Here is a 20,928-nt window from a genome sequence, read left to right as displayed (position 1 = left end):
AGACCAAGGGTATAAATTGTTAGATTTATGGTCATTCTAATCTTTTTAGTTCAGTTAGAGATTAGCAATCACTGTATAAAGGTGTTACCATGCCTAAAGCAAGAAAACTAACTGAAGTTGAGCACTCTCAAATTCTAGGATTCCATAAGCAAGGTTTGTTACAGCAAGCGATAGCAGCTAAGGTAAATTGCAGTAAAACTTATTTGCAACTTTCTAAAAAGCATTGAGAATTATGGAAAAGCAAAATCTTTTGGTAGCCCCTCCCCTCCAAATTTCTCCTGCATTGAGTATGAGAATCAGACGGGTTGTTTATGAATGACAGAGGACTTTCTTCAAGTCAAATTAAGGCGGTTACAGATGCTGATTGCAGTCCAGTAACCATCAGACGACACTTACAACAAAAAGGAATGGTAAATAAAAAGCGTAAGCAAATTCCTCAATTGCTTCCATGTCACAAAGTGGACCGCTTAAGATTTGGTTGTGAATACCGAACCTGGACGTTGAGAAATGGAAGAAAGTCCTGTTTTCTGATGAGAAAAAATTCAATTTAGATGGTCCTGATGGCTTCCAGCGATATTGGCATGACAAAAACATGCCCCTTGAAATTTTTTCCACACATCATAGTGGTGGAGGGTCCTCAATGATATGGGGGTGGCTTTTCTTACAGAGGGACGATGGAGCTCCAGGTGGTGCAGGCTCGTCAGACAGCAGCTGGTTATGTTAGAAAAGCATCTTTAGTGATGGAGGGTCATCGTTTGTGTGGGGATGGATGGTTATTTCAACAGGATAATGCTGCAGAGACGGACCTTGAGCTTTCTACAAGAAAATAGTCCATCTCTTGGGACATCCTGTATGCTCACCGGACTTGAACACAATTGAAATGTTTGGGAATGGATAACAAGAGAGGTTTATCGAAATGGTAAACAATATTCAACAGAAAATGAACTTCATGAAGCCATCTTCAGAAACTAGAGCAGGATCCCCTGCACCTTAATGGAAACCCTTATTTCTATCATGCCCCAAAGAATTTTTGAATTCATCAAAAGCAGTGGAGGTAGAACTCATTATTAAGTTTGATTGTTGAATGTTTTCATACATTTTTCATACACTTTTTGTACAATTTAATAGAATTTTTGGCTCTGGTCTCATAATTTTGATCATGTGTAAAAAGCCTGATTTAATAAAAATGTAAATTTTAAAAATAAATCTTTGGAATGTAGCTTTTTGTTTCTATTACGTTTTAGATTGTAGTATTGGTAACCTTAAGTCGGAAGAGTTTAAAATCTATCCTTAAAAAAAGTTTTTTTTTTTTTAATTTTTAAGTGGTTTTCAATTTTTGAAACATTTGAAAAACCTCCTGCATTTTTTAAAAAGATTTTAAAGTGGTCTTCAATTTTTGATCTGCAGTGTATTTCTTGTTCATATTTGGCGTCTATAAACCAAAAAGTCAGTTTAAGTACTCAAAACTCGGTTATATTTACAGAAATTTCTCTCCGATAGACTCATAAGAGTAGTGGTCGATGGACAAAAATCAAAGGCCTGCAGTATTAATGCTGGAGTCCCTCAAGGGTCAATCCTGGGCCCATCTCTCTTCCTGATCTACATCAATGACCTCCCTAAACACATACTTAAATCATTCGTTGACATCTATGCTGATGACACGCACGACCATCTACAGCAACTCATCAAAGGCTGTAAATGACAAAGTTCTCTCTGATTCTCTCTCCTTTGATCTCGAGCGCGTGGTTCAGTGGGGGAAGACGTGGCTAGTTACCTTTAATGCATCTAAAACCAAACTCCTATCTTTACATCATCAACGCTCTGATCCCCATCTGGCATCAATTGGAATGGATGGCTCTCATCTAGAAGCCCCGTGTTTTGACAAGCTTCTGGGTTTGTCCTTTACTCCTGATCTGAAATGGAACACATACATCAAGTCTGTTGTCAAGGTCGCAGGAAAGATGGTGGGATCCTTCTACCGCTCCAGAAGATATCTCACTACTGATGCAATTCTCTATCTATATAAAAGCCAAGTACGTCCAAGAATGGAATACTGCTACCATATCTGGGCAGGAGCTGCTAAAAATAGCCTATCCTGCCTTGACAGAGTACAAAATAGACTTTGTGGCTTAGTGGGGATGCCCTTTTCTCTACCCTGCAACCTCTCTCCCACAGAAGAGACGTTGCGAGCCTATCCTTGTTTTATCGTTATTTCCATAGCAGGTGCTCGTCTGAACTCAAATCCCTGGTCCCCCCTCGCCAATCTTTCACGAAAAACACCCGTCAAGCTGAATCCACTGTAAAAAAATTTCTCCCACTCTTTATCTGTGCCTAAATCAAAACGTGGATTCCATGAACAAAGCTTCTTTGTTAGAACTGTATGCCTGTGGAACTCTGTTCCGTCTGCCTGCTTCCCACCTGACTACAACTTGGATGTCTTCAAGTCCAACATTAACAAATTCCTAATGAACCGCCCTCTTAAGTAAGTACTTCATCAAATCTCCACACTAACGTACTGTACTTGCAATAACCCTTATCCCTGAGTGGCTTCCGGGCTTTGATAAGTGGTGACCACCGTGTAAAAAAAAAGAAAAAAAGAAATGCCTAAAACAAAGTTCCTGTTTTTCTTATTATTTGTAATTGAAGTTGAGAGAAATCTAATATATAAACGGCTATATGTCTGTCTGTTTTTCTGCCGATGTCCATATTTTCAAACTCTATCTCCTTCGAAACTAAAAGTTACAGAGCAGCAAGTTGAGGTCCTCAAATTATTGTATTTTTTACGAAACGTTCCTTTATGAATCTTTAGCCGGTTAAAATTGTTTTTAAGGGGTCAAAAATGGGTGAAAATTGAAAAAAAAAAACAAATCGTTAAATATTTTGTACGTTCATCTTAGTTTATTTTTAATTTTTAATCGGTTTTTATGCATATCACGTTGGTACAGTGGTAACATCACCAGCTTTGAATGCTACAGTTTTGGTGTCGATTCTAGCTGATGGTACCTAAATACTTTTGTTTTTACTTTTGAAATCACGACTCTATAATAATATATACGAAATCTTGACAAATTAAAATATCATATTTAAGCGTATTTTACGACCTCCCTCCCCGCTAGTAACATATAAAATGGAGTGTGAACAGGTTTTAAGAACTTATGAAGCAACCAACAATCTGGCCGGTGGTGGTTTAGGGAATAAATAGATGAATATTTTAAATATTCCAAATCATGAATTCATCTCCAATGCTAGGATTAATCCATTACAAAGCAGTGTTGGGGTTTGTGTCATGGTCAGTCTCCATTTAATTTTCTATGCACGATAATTTGTTACAAAATAATCAGAAGTTTGTGTCGTTATCAGCACCACCACCCCTCCCGGTTTTGGCTTTTTGATAACAATTCTTTTTTATCGTAATCAACCCCCAGCCCCTCCCGGTTTTGATGTGTTGGCAACGATTCTTTTTATCATAATTCTTTTATTTTCCGCATACACTTACAGGATTTTCAGCATCAAATTAATGATTCTTTGATATTCTTTCATTATAAAAGAATTTGAATTATTGAATAGTAGTAACGTGCAATGGATACGAGCTGGGTTTTTTTTTGTGTAATATTGGTAGAGCTGGAGACCATAGACGAATGGAAAATGCTGGAATATTAGAACATCAAGTCTGTTGCCAAGGTCGCTGGAAAGATGGTGGGATCCTTCTACCGCTCCAGAAGATATCTCACTACTGATGCAATTCTCTATCTATATAAAAGCCAAGTACGTCCAAGGATGGAATACTGTTGCCATATCTGGGCAGGAGCTGCTAAAAACAGCCTATCCTGCCTTGACAGAGTACAAAATAGACTTCGTGGCTTAGTGGGGATGCCCTTTTCTCTACCCTGCAACCTCTCTCCCACTGAAGAGACGTTGCGAGCCTATCCTTGTTTTATCGTTATTTCCATGGCAGGTGCTCGTCTGAACTCCAATCTCTGGTCCCCCCTCGCCAATCTTTCACGAAAAACACCCGTCTAGCTGAATCCACTGTCAAAAGTTTCCCCTACTCTTTATCTGTGCCTAAATCAAAACGCGGATTCCATGAACAAAGCTTCTTTCTTAGAACTGCATGCCTGTGGAACTCTGTTCCGTCTGCCTGCTTCCCACCTGACTACAACTTGGATGTCTTCAAGTCCAATGTTAACAAATTCCTAATGAACCGCCCCCTTAAGTAAACACTTCACCAAATCTCCACACTAACGTAATGTACTTGCAATAACCCTTATCCCTGAGTGGCTTCCGGGCCTTGATAAGTGGTTATCACTGTGTAAAAAAAAAAAAAAAAAAAAAAAAAACAGAATGATATTCATCACGATAATTCATGCCGGATTAAAAAATTCAGAAATCTCACCTAAAGTTCAATGCTCATTGAATGAATGGAGGAGGTGGTCGTGGGAAAGCCATACATGTGAATGCAGCAGGAATTGGCTTCATGTTACACTTCTTTGAAAAGCCAGAAGTACCTGTTAAGAAACTTTCACATCTTCACCAGTCCTTACATTCACCTCTCCTCCCTTAATTTACCTGATTGTAGCTATTTACTTGCTTCCCCACGAAGACACAGTTAGATACAAAGTCGGATTTTAATGTGAGGAAAATCCAGCTCCCCCCAAAAAAGCACTCTGAATAAGAACAAAAATAAAAATTGTCTCAGTCATGAAGGACCTCTCCTCCACTGACCGAAGACATAAAAAGTGAAGCGCAGCACCAGAACAGATACTACACTGTGATCTTTAATTTACCTGATTGTAGCCCCGGGGCACAACTGATATCACCTGCAATATCAAGAACAAGTTGATTTCTGGGCTCTAACTGGTGTTCAGCCATTTATTCCAGGTTTATGTCACAAATAAAGTTTCCGGGAAGCTTTATTTGACGAAAGATTCTTTAGTTTTTAGATATCTCAATTATTGGCCAATGTATGTTGTTGTTTTTTATGTCAAAAATGTCTTGAACATATTGTATTTGCAAAACGGATATGGAAGAAATTTGGATAGAATGGATGGAAAGATACAGAAACATAACGGTAATTTAATCGACCTCCACCCTTTCTTCTTCTCTGAGACCTTTCTCCCATAGACGGGATGTTGCTAGTCTCAGTCTATTTTACAAATACTATTATGATATATTATTTTCAGAATTTATTCCTGCTTCTTTTGTTTCAGCTTTTTGTTCTAGTGGTCTTTATCAGTTTGCAATTTTGATATATCATTGTACCACAGCTTCTCATTTCAAATAATTCATTTATAAAAACTGCAAGTTTTTGGAACTCTCTTCCTGCTGACTGTTTTCCTCCTACCTACTAGACTTGGTCTTTTCCAGACTATAGCCAATGGGAATGATTATAGCCAATGGGAATGACTATAGCCAATGGGAATGTCTTTCCAATAAATTGAAATTTCCGATTGAAATAAAAAAAATATTACTTGTTTATGAATAAACGGAAATTAATTTTAGTAACTTTAACATCGTAACAAATTATTTTAGGAAATGCGAATTGCAATTCTGCAGTGCATAATATTCTGCATTTACTTCACTAATAAAACTGTTCTGAACTATATGAACCATCAATGAAGATTCAGAACTGACCATACAAATATGCCTGAGTGGGATAAATCCCTAAAGTAATTATTCAATTATAATGAGTTTGCGAACATAACTGCTAGGCATAACAATAGCATAATATAAACTCAATCTCCTATTTGAAAATTAAAATATTTCTGATTTGGATTGTTATGTAGTCGTACATACTTCCTTGCCTCCCCACGAGGGCAGAGTTCAACACAAGGTCGGTTTTTAATGTGGGGAAAATCCAGCTTCCCAAAAAGGGGCACTCTGGATAGGAACAAAAAAAATTGTCTCAGTCATGAAGGATTGCTCATTCACTGACCGAAGACAGAAAAGGTGAAGTGTAGAATCAGAACAGATACTACACTGTGATCTTGGCCCGAAGGTCAAAAGTAAGATTCCCTGGACTTTAATTACTTTTTAAGACTCTTTAAATTTAAGCCTTATATTTAAGGCATTTCTAGAATCAAAATCATGTAATGGATTTTGGTCAACATTAGAATAAGGATCATAGACATAAGAATTAGTTTGATCATATCTTGAGTTTAATCTCTGTGAGAAAACTTAAACATATGGCAAATTTTTTCTGTGTATGGAATGAATTTGATCCGTCCTGAGACGGCTATTATTCTAGTATAAAAACATAGACATACTTAATTTTATATCTTATTATAAATTTTCCTAATGTGTGTGTGTGTGTGTGTGTGTGTGTGTGACGCGGTTTATTTCAGCCTACAGGCAACCTACCCAGGTAAGTAAGGTACCGAAATGAAGCTTATGACCGGGCGGATGTTTTAGTGACATTTATATCCACGTTTGATGCATAGAAATGCAAAAAAAAAAAAAATAAAAAAAAAAAATAACGATTTATTAAACAATGTTTTATTTACTGGATATTTTTCCGGTACAAGGACCCAAGTTTGCCCAGCTGGGCAAACTTGGGTTCTTGTGTGTAGAAATCATTTGGCAACATAATAATAGAGTAAAATTTTTTAAATAGCATAATTGTGACGAAATTGACTGGCCATATTGAAGAAGCGAAGAGCTGCAATTCATCTCATATTTGCCTCACTGATTAAAATATTCAGAATTGACCGTACAAACGCGTTTCTATGAATCGTGAAAAATGTTCAAGACTTTAGTCTAACTTTCTAGTTTAGCTATTCGATAGTAATTCTAAAGTGAAAATGAGATGTGGGTACCGTCACAAAGGCACACACAAATAAAAATATGTAGGAAAGAAACAAAAATTCGACTCGACATTTTTTAAGTGCAAATGAAGCGCATTTATTTCATTATTTTCCCAAAGTCTCTTTTCTTTGCACACACGCGTTTGGATTGTTATGTAGTCATACATACTTCCTTGCCTCCCCACGAGGGCAGAGTTGCAATTTTGATATTTTGCAATTTTGCAATTATGATATTTTGTAACCGCCACCTCACGGGAGTGCCAGCCAGTATGTTCGCGCTCTCAACTTTCCCATGTCCATCTTGCTCGTTGCACACTTTGCTCCTTCCTCGACTACGTGAAGTATTTTTCTCTTCTTTTCTTGTGACACAAGCTTGCACACATTTGCTAATTTGCATATGTGCTATAACGGCTGCTGCTAATATCTTTGCTAGCCTGCTATCCTTTGGTTACTGTTGCTGATTTTCTCATATGCACCCATGCACGCTCTGTTACAAAAAAAAAAAAAAAAAAAAAAAACAGGCTTACTTCTGACGAGTTCAGAAGAGAATTAAATCTAGAGTGTATAGAGAGATGTGCACAAGAAGAAACGTTGATGACATGACCACATTTATATCAAAATATGTATATATGCTTTTTTACTAAAATAATACGACGGATAAAATGTTGTATAGCTGTGTGTTGTTATCTAAATCATACTTATATTTTCTTGATTAATTAACGGGTGTGTATATACATATACATATACACACACACACACACACACACATATATATATATATATATATATATATATGTTGTATGTCAGGTCATGCCATATGCTACTGGTACCATGTAACCCAGTACTACCTGCCTCATGGTCGGGTCACAGGCGACTAAACTGGTCCCCCACCAGACTTGTTTGGTGAGGAGGGCGGCTAGTCTCCCTGAAGGATTAAAAACAACACCTTCCAAAGGGCGAATGAACCCTTTTTCAGGGTTAACGGCCAACTAGCACCGTGTATATATATATATATATATATATATATATATATATATATATATATATATATATATATATATATGTGTGTGTGTTGGGGTAGAGAGGGCTCCCGTAAGCCCTGGTGAAGGCAACCTTTCTAGGAAAAGCAAATCTCTGATTTAAAAAACAATAAAGCAGGAGACCAGTACCTGCATTAAGCTGGTCTGCAGTTTAACTTGTTACTGGCTATCTTGCTCTTGTTTGTTGCTGGATTTCAACATTTTGAACTGAGAGAAAGGCTTAGCTGTCGTACAAAGCTAAGACTCTGTAACATCATCTTTATACTCCTTCAGATATTTGGCCCATGGACTTTAAGTGTCTGATTTCTCTATTTTGTCGGAATACTATTTCCATTATATATATATATATATATATATATATATATATATATATATATATACACGAGGGGCGTGCAATAAGTAATGCCCCTGATCCACTTCCAGTTGTCTGATCTAGCTGAAATTTTGCATGTGCAATGATTTATATCTCTATGGGTTATTTGGCAAATTACAGCTCTGAACTAATTGTGGTTTTTTTTACAGGTGTTTGAACTGAACCATGTGTGAAATGGAGCCTGTTGAATGTCGAGCAGTGATCTGGTTTTTGTATTTGAAAGGACGCACACCACAGTAGACTTTTGATGAAATGAAAGAAACTTATGGTGATAATTCCCCATTATGACCTTGTAAAACGCTGGCATCGTGAATTCAAACATGGCCGGGAAGTCTGTGGAAACAGCTCCCAGATTTGGTCGCCCCCCTCTTCTGCCATTGATGTGGCATATGTCCATCAAGTTGAGGCTGCCATTTTGGAAGATCGGCGCATTACTATTCGCTATATAGCCCAAGATGTCAAGATTAGTAAAGGGTCTGTGGAAACTACCATTCATGACCATTTGCATATGCATAAGGTGTCTACCAGATGGATTCCCAGGTTGCTCACACCATTCCAGAAGTGTGAACGCATTGAGTGCTCGAGGATGGATTTTGAGATGTGCCAAGAAGATGAGTCAAAGTTTTTCAAAAGACTGATTACACAGGATGAAACCTGGGTCCATCACTATGATCCAGAGACCAAAGCCCAGTCAATGCAGTGGAAGCACTTGGACTCACCACCTCCAAAGAAGGCAAGGATGCAGCCCTCCGCTGGCAAGGTCATGCTCACAGTCTTCTAGGATCAGGACGGAGTAGTGATGACAGATTTCCTGGCAAAGGGTACCACAATTACAGGAGCTTATTATGCTTCAATTTTGAGGAAATTAAGAGAAGCTATCAAAATCAAGAGGTGGCGAGGCAAGATCAGCAAAGGTATCCTCCCCCTGCAGGACAACGCTCCAGTCCACAACTCACATGTCGCCAGATTAGAAGCACAGGCCATGTGGTTATGAAATCCTACTCCATTCTCCCTACTATCCTGACCTTGCATCCTCTGACTTTCACCTCTTCCCAGCGATGAAGTTGTTTTTGAAAGGAAAGCGTTTCCCAGATGATGAAGCCTTGATTTCTGAAGTCACGTCATGGTTGGACGACCAATCTGTGGTGTTCTACAAAAACGGTCTCAGAGCTGCATCAAACAATGAGAGAAATGCATAACTGGGTGGTTCTTGTGTAGAGAAAGACTAATAACTGTGCCAAGTTTCGTTGCTCTACTGCTATAGGAAGTGAGTCAGGGGCATTACTTATTTCATGCCATATATATATATATATATATATATATATATATATATATATATATATATATATATATACGTTGTGTTTATTGTGATACGGACTATTGTCCTCGTCCTAAATGTCTATTTTAGTGACCTGTGACTCGTTTCCTCTAGTGGTGTTGGTGCATGCATATCAGAACACATAATACACGTAACAAATACATGACGACATACCTGTTTCTGCTATTGTTTATTCTGGGAAGTCTGTCAACCATCCTCAGGGGAGATGGAATCTATTTAAAGGAACACTTCAAGACTCTATGTGAGATTTTATGTATTTTATTCACTCCCAGGTATTCATCGTAGCAGAAGGGAGTGATGGATGATCTTTGCCTTGGGAGGTTCTTCTGTCTCCATTCTTAGACCCTCCTCTTCCTTATGGATAAAATACCTCCCCCCCCCGAATAAAACAGTGCCACTTTTAAGACCTCTTATAATGAGTAAGACCAGTATATAATGATACAAAAACTCATGTCTATAGTACTTATTCTAATTTTGATTAAAATTCTTTACTACATCATATTAATTCTAGAAAATCTTTCAAATCTATGTAATTGGAATTTAAAAAAAAAGTTTGCCTTAATACTTAATGCTAATCGATTGATAGTAAAAGAATCGATTTATAATCGATTGATAGTAAAAGAACAAATAATCATGTGGAAGTAGGAAATACATTCATGTATGTGCACTTTAAGTCACATAATTTAAGAATTTTTACAGGGGAATATTTTACGTTGCACCGGCCATGTAAAATACTCCTTTGTAAAAATTCTTCTTTTTATCTGTAAGAGAAGAAAAACTATTTTTAAGATTCTTTCGATTTTCAATACTTATCTAAGAACACGTCCAGAAATATAAATTACCTTTGTGTGAAATTTACAAAAGATAGGCTCAGCCGTTCGAAACCTATGAGAAAGGAACTCTCTCACACACACGCGCACGCACACACACACACACACACACACACACACACACACACACACACACACACATAGTCTTTCTTCTCTTATAGAAAAAAAAAGAAGAATTTTTCCAGGGGAATATTTTACGTTGCACCGGCCAAGGTTACACTGGTGTAACGTACAATATTTCCCTGTAAAAATTTTCTTTTTTATCTATAAGAGAAGAAAGACTATTTTTAAGATTGAGAAGGCCAACTATCTGCCTACGTGATATTGTAAACAAATACAGGCGGAATTTGATGACCGACATTATCCTTATTACTTTTGTTTTTTAATGTTTTTTTGCGATTTACTCCACCGGGCAAATTATTTCTCGTAATATATAATAATCAATAGAGGATTGATTCTATAATAATACAACATACGCAGTCTGCATAAATTAAAATATCATGTTTAAGCGTATTTAACAACCGGGCAACACCGAGTCGCCAGCTAGAAGAACATTATTTAGTTTTCTAACATTTTTATATTCTACGTTTCATGCTTTCAAAGATGTGACTATCTCCTTCTATTAAATAAAGAATTATAATTATTCTGGCGTATCATGTATTACATAAAAAAATCATCCTCCAACGGATGTGTCTGCTTCAAAGTGATATGGCCAAGGAAGCGTTAACATAAATGATAACAGAAGTTCAGATTATGAACCCATCGGAAGCCTCACTGCTGATAGCGCGCGCGTGTGTCTTGGATATTATCACATCAAGAATAAAATAGATTAAAAAAGGAATTAAGGAAGAAGAAAAAACAAAACAAAACAAAACTATTCTGTCTCCAGCAAGGCTTCGAACCCTGTGCAAGAGACGACGAGAAATGTGCAGCTTTTGTAGAATGGACAAGTTTAAATGTCATTTATGCAGCTTCCCTTCTATTATGGACAGGCCAGATAACGGAAATTAGTGCCATCTGAAGAGAATGGTTTTGTCCAAGAATATTCTGGTGACTACGTTTTAATAACATGGGTTCTTGTCTTGGTCTGCCAGAGCAATTAACTGGGGGAACAAATATGTGTCACTGGTGTTATTTCTCGAAATAAACATGGGGGAGGGATCGTGTCTGTTAGTGTTTGAAATTGAAAAAGTTAAAACATTGTATTTGACACATTTTGTTCTCCAAGAACTTTGAAAATGTAGCAAAATAATTTTTATTTTTATAATAAAAAAAAATTATTTTCAACCCTGGCCATTTCGATTGTTATTTCAATAGTAGATGGCATTTCGATTGTTTAATATATCACATCTCTAGTTTCTTTTTTATGAAAATTGCTCCAGACATGAAGCCATCTTCTGTAATATAAAGGGCAAAAATCTGTTTAAATGTATGTATGTATGTATGTATGTATGTATGTATGTATGTATGTATGTATGTATGTATTACAAATGTCTTGCAAAACCTTTCAACAAAGGCGATGGATTTTCACGAGATCGGTATCATTTTGAAGCTCGATCCTTCGGAAGACAAATATTAAAAAAATTGGCCCGAAACATTAATTCCTGCACCCTCAACCGGGCACTTTCATACAGGGAGGGGTAGCAAAAAATCGTTCCTTCATGAAAATTTAGCCAAACATGCATACGCAAAAAAAGTTCTTTCTTGAATTAATTTAAATATAAAAAAAAAAAACAACCTAACTTTTCTCATGCGGTCATAGACCAGTCGGTATAGCAGCAGCATCGTTATCTTACAATTGCACGTTCGAGCCGACAGATTTCTTTTTTTCGATTTTTACAGTTTTAATATTGAAACAGGGTTATTTATGTCATTTTTTTCTTCGTTTTTTTTTTCCATCATGTTCGCTGTTTTTTTTTTGTTGTTTTGTTTTTGTTTCTCTGATTAAAAAAAGTTATAATATTTAAACAGGGTTATTATGTTCGCTTATTCTTTATTTCCTATTTTGTTTTGATTTATCTAACACACACACACCTCACCACACCCGGGCAACGTCGGGTGCCCCCGCTAGTTTCATATAAAGAGATAAAACAATGAAAGATGATTATTGCAAATACAGGAGATGTCTATTGACTTTAGTCTTGAAAAGACCACGGTTATAGAAAAGAAGAAAAGAATGAGCAGGAAGAGAATTCCACAAGCTCACAGTTCTTGGAGAGAAGCTACTGGAAAATGTATCAAAACAGCAAACTGATGAAGACCACTAAACCAACGAGTCAAACAAGCTAGAACAAAGGAAGCAGGCAATAGATAAGACAGTTTTGAAGAATGCCGTAATAGTATTCATAGAAAAGACTGAGACTAGCAATATCATGTATGTGATAGAGAGGTTGCAGAGAAAAAGAAAGAGTGGAGGCCAATCAAATTACAGATATGTTTCTGCATCTTATAAAGAACCGGCAAATAAGACGGAGATTCACCAGCCAAAATATGACAATACTCCATATATGGTCTGATAGTAGATCTATATATGGCATGATAGATCTTTAGAAATAGAGAATAATCTCAGGTGTGAGAAAGTGTTTGGCGTGATCATGTGGCAGCTATAACCACAGTATACTTTGTTATATATATATATATATATATATATATATATATATATATATATAGATAGATAGATAGATAGATATTTTTATATAGATATATACTGGACGAATACAGGTCCCTGGGCTTGATCTTAAAGGGTTTCCAATAACAATGGATCAACTTTCATATAAATCACAAATATTGTATTTTTCAAATTAGTTTGTTTTTTGTGTGTTGATATTATGCCTCTTAAAAACCCTTTAAAATAATCAAATAAACTGAAATTTGACGAATATTTATTAATTCATATCTAATATGAACGGTTAAAATTTAATAAAAATTTGAGATATTTGAATTTCCCAAAGCGTTTCCAGACACACGTTTCCCCTTTTGCATTAAGCAAAAACTAAATATAGCTCACATCATCCACTACTATGCCTAGCAGCTATGTTCCTAAACTCATTATAATTGAATAATTACTCTAGGTTTTTTTTATTTTTTTATTTTTTTTTTATTACATTTTCACCGCAAACAAGGCATATTGCCACTTTGTTGCAGGGGGTTACTATCAGGGACATAGGCATTAATGGTACTGTGTAGGGATTTGGCCAGCAAGATGTTGGTTCACGTTGCACTTGAACTTCTGCATGTCAGTACAGTTGGGGAAGCAGGGACCCGGCAGGGAATTCCAAAGTCTAGCTGTCCTGGGGAAGAAACTACTGGAGTAGAAGGCTCTCTTACATCTAGGGATCTCTACTGTGAAGGGGTGGGATTTAGCTGCTTGTCGGGTTTGTCGGGGGTATTTACGTCGATGGGGCACAAGTGCTTGCAGTTCGTCAGAGCATTCACCATTAAAATACTTGTAGAAAAGGCAGAGAGGTGCAACATTTCGTCGATGGGACAGGGGTTGAAGTTTAGATGACAGTTATCAGATTGGTGACTCTCTTTTGAACCTTGTCTAGGAGCGAGAGACTAGTGGCAGATGCACCAGCCCAAATATGACAACAATACTCCATACATGGGCGAATGGTGGCCTTATAGAGGTACAGGATACTTTCGGGCGTTAGTATCTTTCTAGCACGGTAGAGAGAACCTACCTTCTTCGCAGCAGTCCTGGCGATACTCTCGATGTAATTGTTCCAACTCATGTTCTTGAGAGCATTAGGCCGAGGAGTTTAAAGGATGTACTTTCAGATAAAGAGTCATTGGCCATTGCTATTGGTGGTAGAGAAGGTTTCTTGTAATTATTGAAGGAAACGATTTAGTCTTGGCAGCATTGAATGTGACCAACAATTTATGTCCTCATTCCACTACAGATCAGAGGTCATTCTCTAGTGCTTCTGCCATTTCTTTAGATATGTGTTCATTTGTTTTCCTGCCGTGTCTGTTATAGAGTGTGGTGTCGTCAGCATATATACCCATCTCACAGGCAATTTTGTCAGGAAGGTCATTTATGAATATTAGGAATAACAGAGGTCCCAGGATAGACCTCTGAGGCACTCCCGCATTTATATTGTATTGTTTAGATGTACAACCGTCGAGGACAACCTGGATTTTTCTCTTATCTAAGAAGGATTTAATTATGTCATGTATTCTTCCAGTGATACCATATGATCTGATTTTCCTGAGAAGACCTTCATGCCATACCCTGTCAAAAGCCTTAGATATATCTAGAGCTACCGCTCTACCCTCCCCTGCTTTGTCCAGTGACTGGTATATATGTTCTGAGATTACAGTTAGGATGTCTGCTGTGGAACGGGCTTGTCTAAATCCATATTGTTGGTCAGTCAGAAGTTTAGTATCTGTAAGGTGATGGACTAGAGCTTGGTTAATTATTGTCTCAAATATTTTGGCAAAAAGTGGAAGGAGGCTAATGGGGCGATGATTTACTGGGTCAGTTCTTTTGCCAGAATTCTTGAAAACTGGTACTACAGAAGCAGTTTTCCAGCAGGCAGGAAAGCAAGATTCATTAAGGCATTTGTTGTAAAGTTTGGAGAGAACTGGAGCTACTTCGACGGAGCACTTTTTTAATAGCACAGCCGGGACGAGATCAGGTCCACATGCTTTTGCAGTGTCAAGATTTCTTATGATAGCATGCATCTGAGAAGGGGTGATTTTCAGATCGTCTAGTGTGGTGTCTGTCTGCAAAGGAAAGTCAGGGAGGGGGTGGTTGGCAGGGTCCAGTGTGGAGTTGGAGGCAAACCGACTGGCAAGCATGTTAGCCTTCTCAGTTGCAGAACAAACAACCTCATGATTGTTGGATAGTGGGGGATTGTTGATTGCCCATTATTTACTACACTCTTGTAGATTTTTCAGAAGTCGCGGATTCCTAATTTCTGTGCTTCGATGCGTTTTTTGGTGGTTTCAGTAAATTCTCTCTTAGCTGTCGCTATTTTTTTCTTACATTTACTTCTGGCTTCTATATACTTCTGCCTGTTTGAACTGGACTTATGTCGGTTAAATCTGCGGTATGCATGCTGCCTTTGCGCGATGGTGGCTGCACAAGTAGAAGTAAACTATTGGGGACAGTGGGGCTTGCTATAAAATTTCCGTGTGGGAACATGTGCTTCAATTGCTGTTTTGAACCATTCAGTGGTCTCATTTGTGCACTGTTCAGCAGGAAGTGAAAAGATATTTTGCTATGGGGCGTCCCTGATGAGATCCCTGATGGCTTCCCAGTCAGCCTTTTTATAATATCTCGTTGTTTTGAGCAGTGGCTCTTCTGTTTTGGCTCTAAAGTTTAGGGCTATTTCAACTATTACCACTGCATGATCGCCGTTCCCAAGTGGGCTGTGGGCATTAGTTACACATCATCGGGAACTATGGTCACACAGGCATATTTATAATATAGGCTCAACCTCTTATATGAAAATTAAAATATTTCGGATTTGGATTGAATTTGTTCTATAGTCGTTAGATACCAGTTAGCTAAGATTCCCTGAATTTTAATTTCTTCTTAATAATCTTTAAATTTAAGCCTTATATTTGAGACATTTCTAGACTCAGATTCACGTAATGGATTTTGATGAATAAGAATAAGGATCGTAGACATAAGGATTAGTTTCATTATATCTTGATTTTAATCTTCGTAAGGGGACTTAAAAGTATGGCAAAATTTTTCTGTTGTATACTTAATTTTATATATGTAGAAATGATTTGACAATAATTATGCATTAAATAAAACACTAAAAACTTATCCAGTTATGTAGAAAAGTAACTTATCTTGCCTTTGATAACATTTATTTGTTATATATATATTTTTTTTTTTTTGACAACTTTTTCGAATCTATGTGTGTAGTAAAATTGAATAAACATTATACATTAAATAAAAACACTAAACACTTATCCAGTTAGGTAGAAAAGTAACTTATCTTGCCTTTGATAACATTTATTTGTTATATATATTTTTTTTTTTTGACAACTTTTTCGAATCTATGTGAGTAGTAAAATCGAATAAACATTATACATTAAATAAAAACACTAAACACTTATCCAGTTAGGTAGAAAAGTAACTTATCTTGCCTTTGATAACATTTATTTGTTATATATTTGTTTTTTTACAACTTTTTCGTACGTCTATGGATTGTAATACACACCCAATTTTTAAAAATATTCTCCTACGTTCTTGTATCATTTTTATGTCATTATGTCTATTATTATTTAACTGAATTAAGTCATCTGCGGGTGTTTTTTCTTATTGTCCAAGTTTTCGAATTCACATTTCATACAGATTGTGATTGGGTTATCACTTTCTTGTGTCATAGATACGAACTTTGTTCATTCTGACACAACCACCTCTTAAGTAAAATTCCCTGAATTTTAATCCCTTCTTAAGACTCTTTAAATTCAAGCCTTATATTTGAGACATTTCTAGAATCAGAATCATGTAATGGATTTTGATCTAAATTAGAATAAGGATCGTAGACATAAGGATTAGTTTAGTATCAGTATCTTGATTTTAATCCTCGTAAAGGGACTTAAACGTAAGTAAAAAATTTCCTGTTTATGGAATGAATTTTATCTGTCATGAGACGGGTATCAGTCTAGTATAAAAACATGGACACACTTGATTCTATATGTAGAATATATGTAGAAATGATTTGGCAACAATAATGATGGAGTAACATTTCAAAAATAACATTATACATAACATAATTGTGATGAAATTGATAGGCCATATTGAGAAGAAGCGAAGAGCTGCAATTCATCTCATATTCCTGATATAAAAATATTCAAAATCAATGAATATTCAGAAATGACCATACAAACATGTTTTTATCAAGACTTCATTCTAACTTTATGGTTTAGCTATTCAATAATAACTAGCAGGACATGTGGAAATTTGACAGCGGCATCTTTCATATGTAATATATTGCTACTGGGCATTCTGTAGACGTTTGGTGTGAATGGAGACCCCGCGAATATTACGATAGCCCTTTTATTAAAACTGTAAAAGTATTTATCAAAGTAATCTGGTTAATGTCAAAATATATATGGTTATCACGGTTTATCTCCAATATCCTTATTAGAGCCTGTGACATATTTCCATTCTATTGGCGGCTGGCATGAATGGAAACCCTACAATATCATACCATCTTTAAACAGAACAAATACTAACCTTGCATCCTAGCCAGAAGACCAAGAAGGCATGTTTTAGCATCACGAACAGTCCCAAAACAACCTCATTTAAAAAAAAAAAAATTTCTTTTATATTGCGTCTTCAATGATAGGGAGATCCTATTTATCAAAAAAGGAGGATAGAAAGTGATAAAATACTACGAACATTAAATTAGCGTCTCTATATATTAATTTAATGCTCGTCGTATGTTATCACCTTCTATCCGCCTTTTTAATCAATAGGATCTCCCAATCGAATAATTTATGATCTGGAAGCTATGACACATGTACGTTAAAGGTACTAAAATGGTATTAGATAATAATTCTAGAATGAAAGAAAGACGCCATTTTGATGATCCTGGAGAAAGATTGAATGTGAACAGGAAGGGGGATGTACGCAGAAGAGTAGACTTTGATGGTATGGCCACGTTGAAAGAAAGGATGCAAGTTCTTGGGTTAGTAGTGCTACTTGATACTCTCTGACAGAAGAGGATGAAAACCTTGACAAATGGTCCTAATATGTCGGGTAACTAATGACCTATACTTAAAAGGAATACTTAAGATAAATACTTAAACCAAATACCTAAAATAAATACTTAAAACAAATCCACAAGACAAATACTTAAAATAAATACTTAAGACAAATACTTATAATAAATACTTAAGACAATTACTCAAAATAGATACTTAATATAAATACTTAAAATAAATACTTAAAACAAGCATTTGTAGAGGAATTGAGGTAGCAGATTCAGTTCAAGATGAAAGACCAAGGAAAATATGATAAAAAATGATAAAAAGACAATTTGAATATAAAAGGAATAAACAGAACTAGGTAAGAGATGGGTTACTTTTGAAATCAATTTCTTAAAACCGTCCAAAGCATGCCAGCATGGAAAATGGACATTAAATCGATGATGATGATGATGATGATGATTCCGAAAACTACAAATAAGAATCCAGCCGGGGTTTTTTCCCTCAGCACTAAACCCAACAGAGTCTAGGCAATTGGTTAATATGTCTTGTTCCCTGTTTGCTTAGGTATGGCTTTGGTCCTGTGCAGTTCTAGGAGGTCCACCCTTCCAGGCTTTGCCTTTTCCCTCTGAGAAAGGGTTAGTTTATTGCTAATCGCCTGAGACGCCCCAATCAGGGAATGCCGACGAGGTTGCTCAAGCATTTTATTCATTTTTTTTTTTTTTTTTTTGCATAGTGGAGTGCTTTCCCTCTAGGATGCTGGCTTTTCAAATCCCACTCTCCAACCCTTGTGTCACATCATTCTGTGGAAGGGAGATAAATATCAAGAAAACAACAAACAAAAATCTAGCAATAATTCTGGTGTGTTAAGGCATCAAGTATCGTATTAGTATGTGCAGTGTCAATGAACTTACCGTGATAATAAATGGGACTGTGTTGATGAGCTCCAAGATGAATTCATAAGAAATGATTTGTTGTAAAATATTACCCTGAAATAATAATAAAAAAAAACAGAAAACAAAGATTTAATGTAAAGCCTTCAGATTTGTCATATGGAAATATAATTTTTCACATAATTGCAAAATAATAAGGACAAAAAAAAAGGATCCATATTATTTAGATTCTCCGGACTATTATTCTCATCTTGAGAGTCATTTTTCACAATGTTTCGGTCGATGTAACCTCCGACCTTCTTCAGGTGTATCTTGTCAAAATCTTAAATGTTTCTGTCTAACTCGAGAATCTAGATGCAATTTCGAACATAACCCTTTATATCCCACCCCTTGAAATCCCTAGATGTTGGAAAGCCTACTACTCTAATAATTTCTTCCCTCAAACTGCTAGACTTTGGAATTCCCTCCCTGTTTCCTGCTTTTCTGGCTGTACAAACATGCAGAAGTTTAATTAGGACAGAGATTTTGCAGCTCAACTCCCTATATAGTCCCCTGTACATATGCTCCTAAATATGTGCAAGTGGCAATGTGCCTTGTTTTGGGTGGATAAGAGAAAACAAATTACAAACATTTTTCATATCGTGAATAGCTTCTTTATTTTTATTATTTTTTTTAATGTAGGATTGCAATCCAGTTCTAGATTTGAAATAGATAAAAAAAATAACCTTCCCAGCATACACTCGATGTGGTCAAATGAAGAAAACAAGTCAGTGAGACCTTCCTCCAAAAATTACCAAATTAAATTCTACCATAATGCATTTTAGTTAATTTTTTAAATATTGTTTTCTAATTGTAACTTTTAAAAATCTCCCAAACACACACACACACACACACACACACACACACACACACACACACACACACACACACACACACACACACACACACACACAGTGGCCAAGCAAACAACTCAGTCAGAAGACCCTCTCTACCACACACATTAATTTCTTCACAGAATTAATTTCTTCAACAATGCATTTCGATTTATTTATAAACAAGTCAGCCATTTTATACTTTTTTAAAATTGTAACTTAAAAATATTGTCTCAAAGACATAGACTGCGATCAAGCAAACAAGTCAATGAGTATTTCCTTTCGATATTAAATTCACTTAATTCCTAAATAAGTCAGCCATTTAATTCCTGTGTTAAATTGTAAATTTGTAAAATAAAAACAAAGACCTCTCACTCTTCACGCACACGCACACGCACACACACACACACGCGCACACACACACACACACACACACACACACACACACACACACACACACACACACACACACACACACACACACGCTTCAAACACACACGCACACACCATGACCAAGAAAGAAGTCAATAAGTATCCTCCCCATCACATTAATCTATATATCTATAAAAGTGAACGATTCTGTCTGTGTGTCTGTGTACATTTCCCTACGCAATAATTCTGTCAATTTTCAGTCTACGGGCTGAAATGCTAGTTTTATTAAAAAATTAATATGATGCATTTCATTTAATTCATGAATAAATTCTTTCAGGTCAGTTTAATTCCGAGGTTTGCAATTCTTGTTTTTCTAAAAATTCTCACACAACACTGGGACAAGGGTCCCATTACTAGTTAATATACTGTGTATCCAATGACTTAATGATGCATTAAATACGAGTTTCCCATACAAGGTAAAAGAATAACTTAAACTCAGAATTATGAAAATAAATATATTTTTATTTCCTCCTTAAGTCTGTCTTGTGCGTCTATATATTTCCACTTTTATAAATTTCTAATTCAACCCTTTTAATTTGATGTTGATTTTTTTTAATTTAAAGTTAAACGTTTCTTTTTTTAATTTCAGAGTAAAAATAATGAATCCTTTTTATTATTGGTGTTTATCGATTAGTTAATTATCAAATATCACTGAAAATGTTCTTATGTAGA

The 20,928-nt window shown here is 36.1% G+C and overlaps 1 protein-coding gene across 3 annotated transcripts in view; it reads right to left on the bottom strand.

The window, feature by feature from the left end:
* The window catches only part of LOC145254815 (potassium channel subfamily T member 2-like), a 534,670-nt gene that overhangs the window by 203,063 nt on the left and 310,679 nt on the right, over positions 1-20,928 (bottom strand). For all 3 annotated transcript variants that reach the window (XM_080113638.1, XM_080113639.1, XM_080113636.1), the window contains one exon: positions 18,974-19,048. In XM_080113638.1, the coding sequence (XP_079969764.1) occupies positions 18,974-19,048 (75 nt within the window). The remainder of the gene's footprint in view (positions 1-18,973; positions 19,049-20,928) is intronic.

This window comes from Euprymna scolopes, chromosome 30 (assembly GCF_053919585.1).
Source record: "Euprymna scolopes isolate OS-2025 chromosome 30, ASM5391958v1, whole genome shotgun sequence".
In the NCBI taxonomy this organism is placed as follows: domain Eukaryota; kingdom Metazoa; phylum Mollusca; class Cephalopoda; order Sepiida; family Sepiolidae; genus Euprymna; species Euprymna scolopes.
The sequence above is the reverse complement of the archived record's forward strand: the minus strand, read 5'-3'. Positions and strand labels throughout refer to the sequence as shown.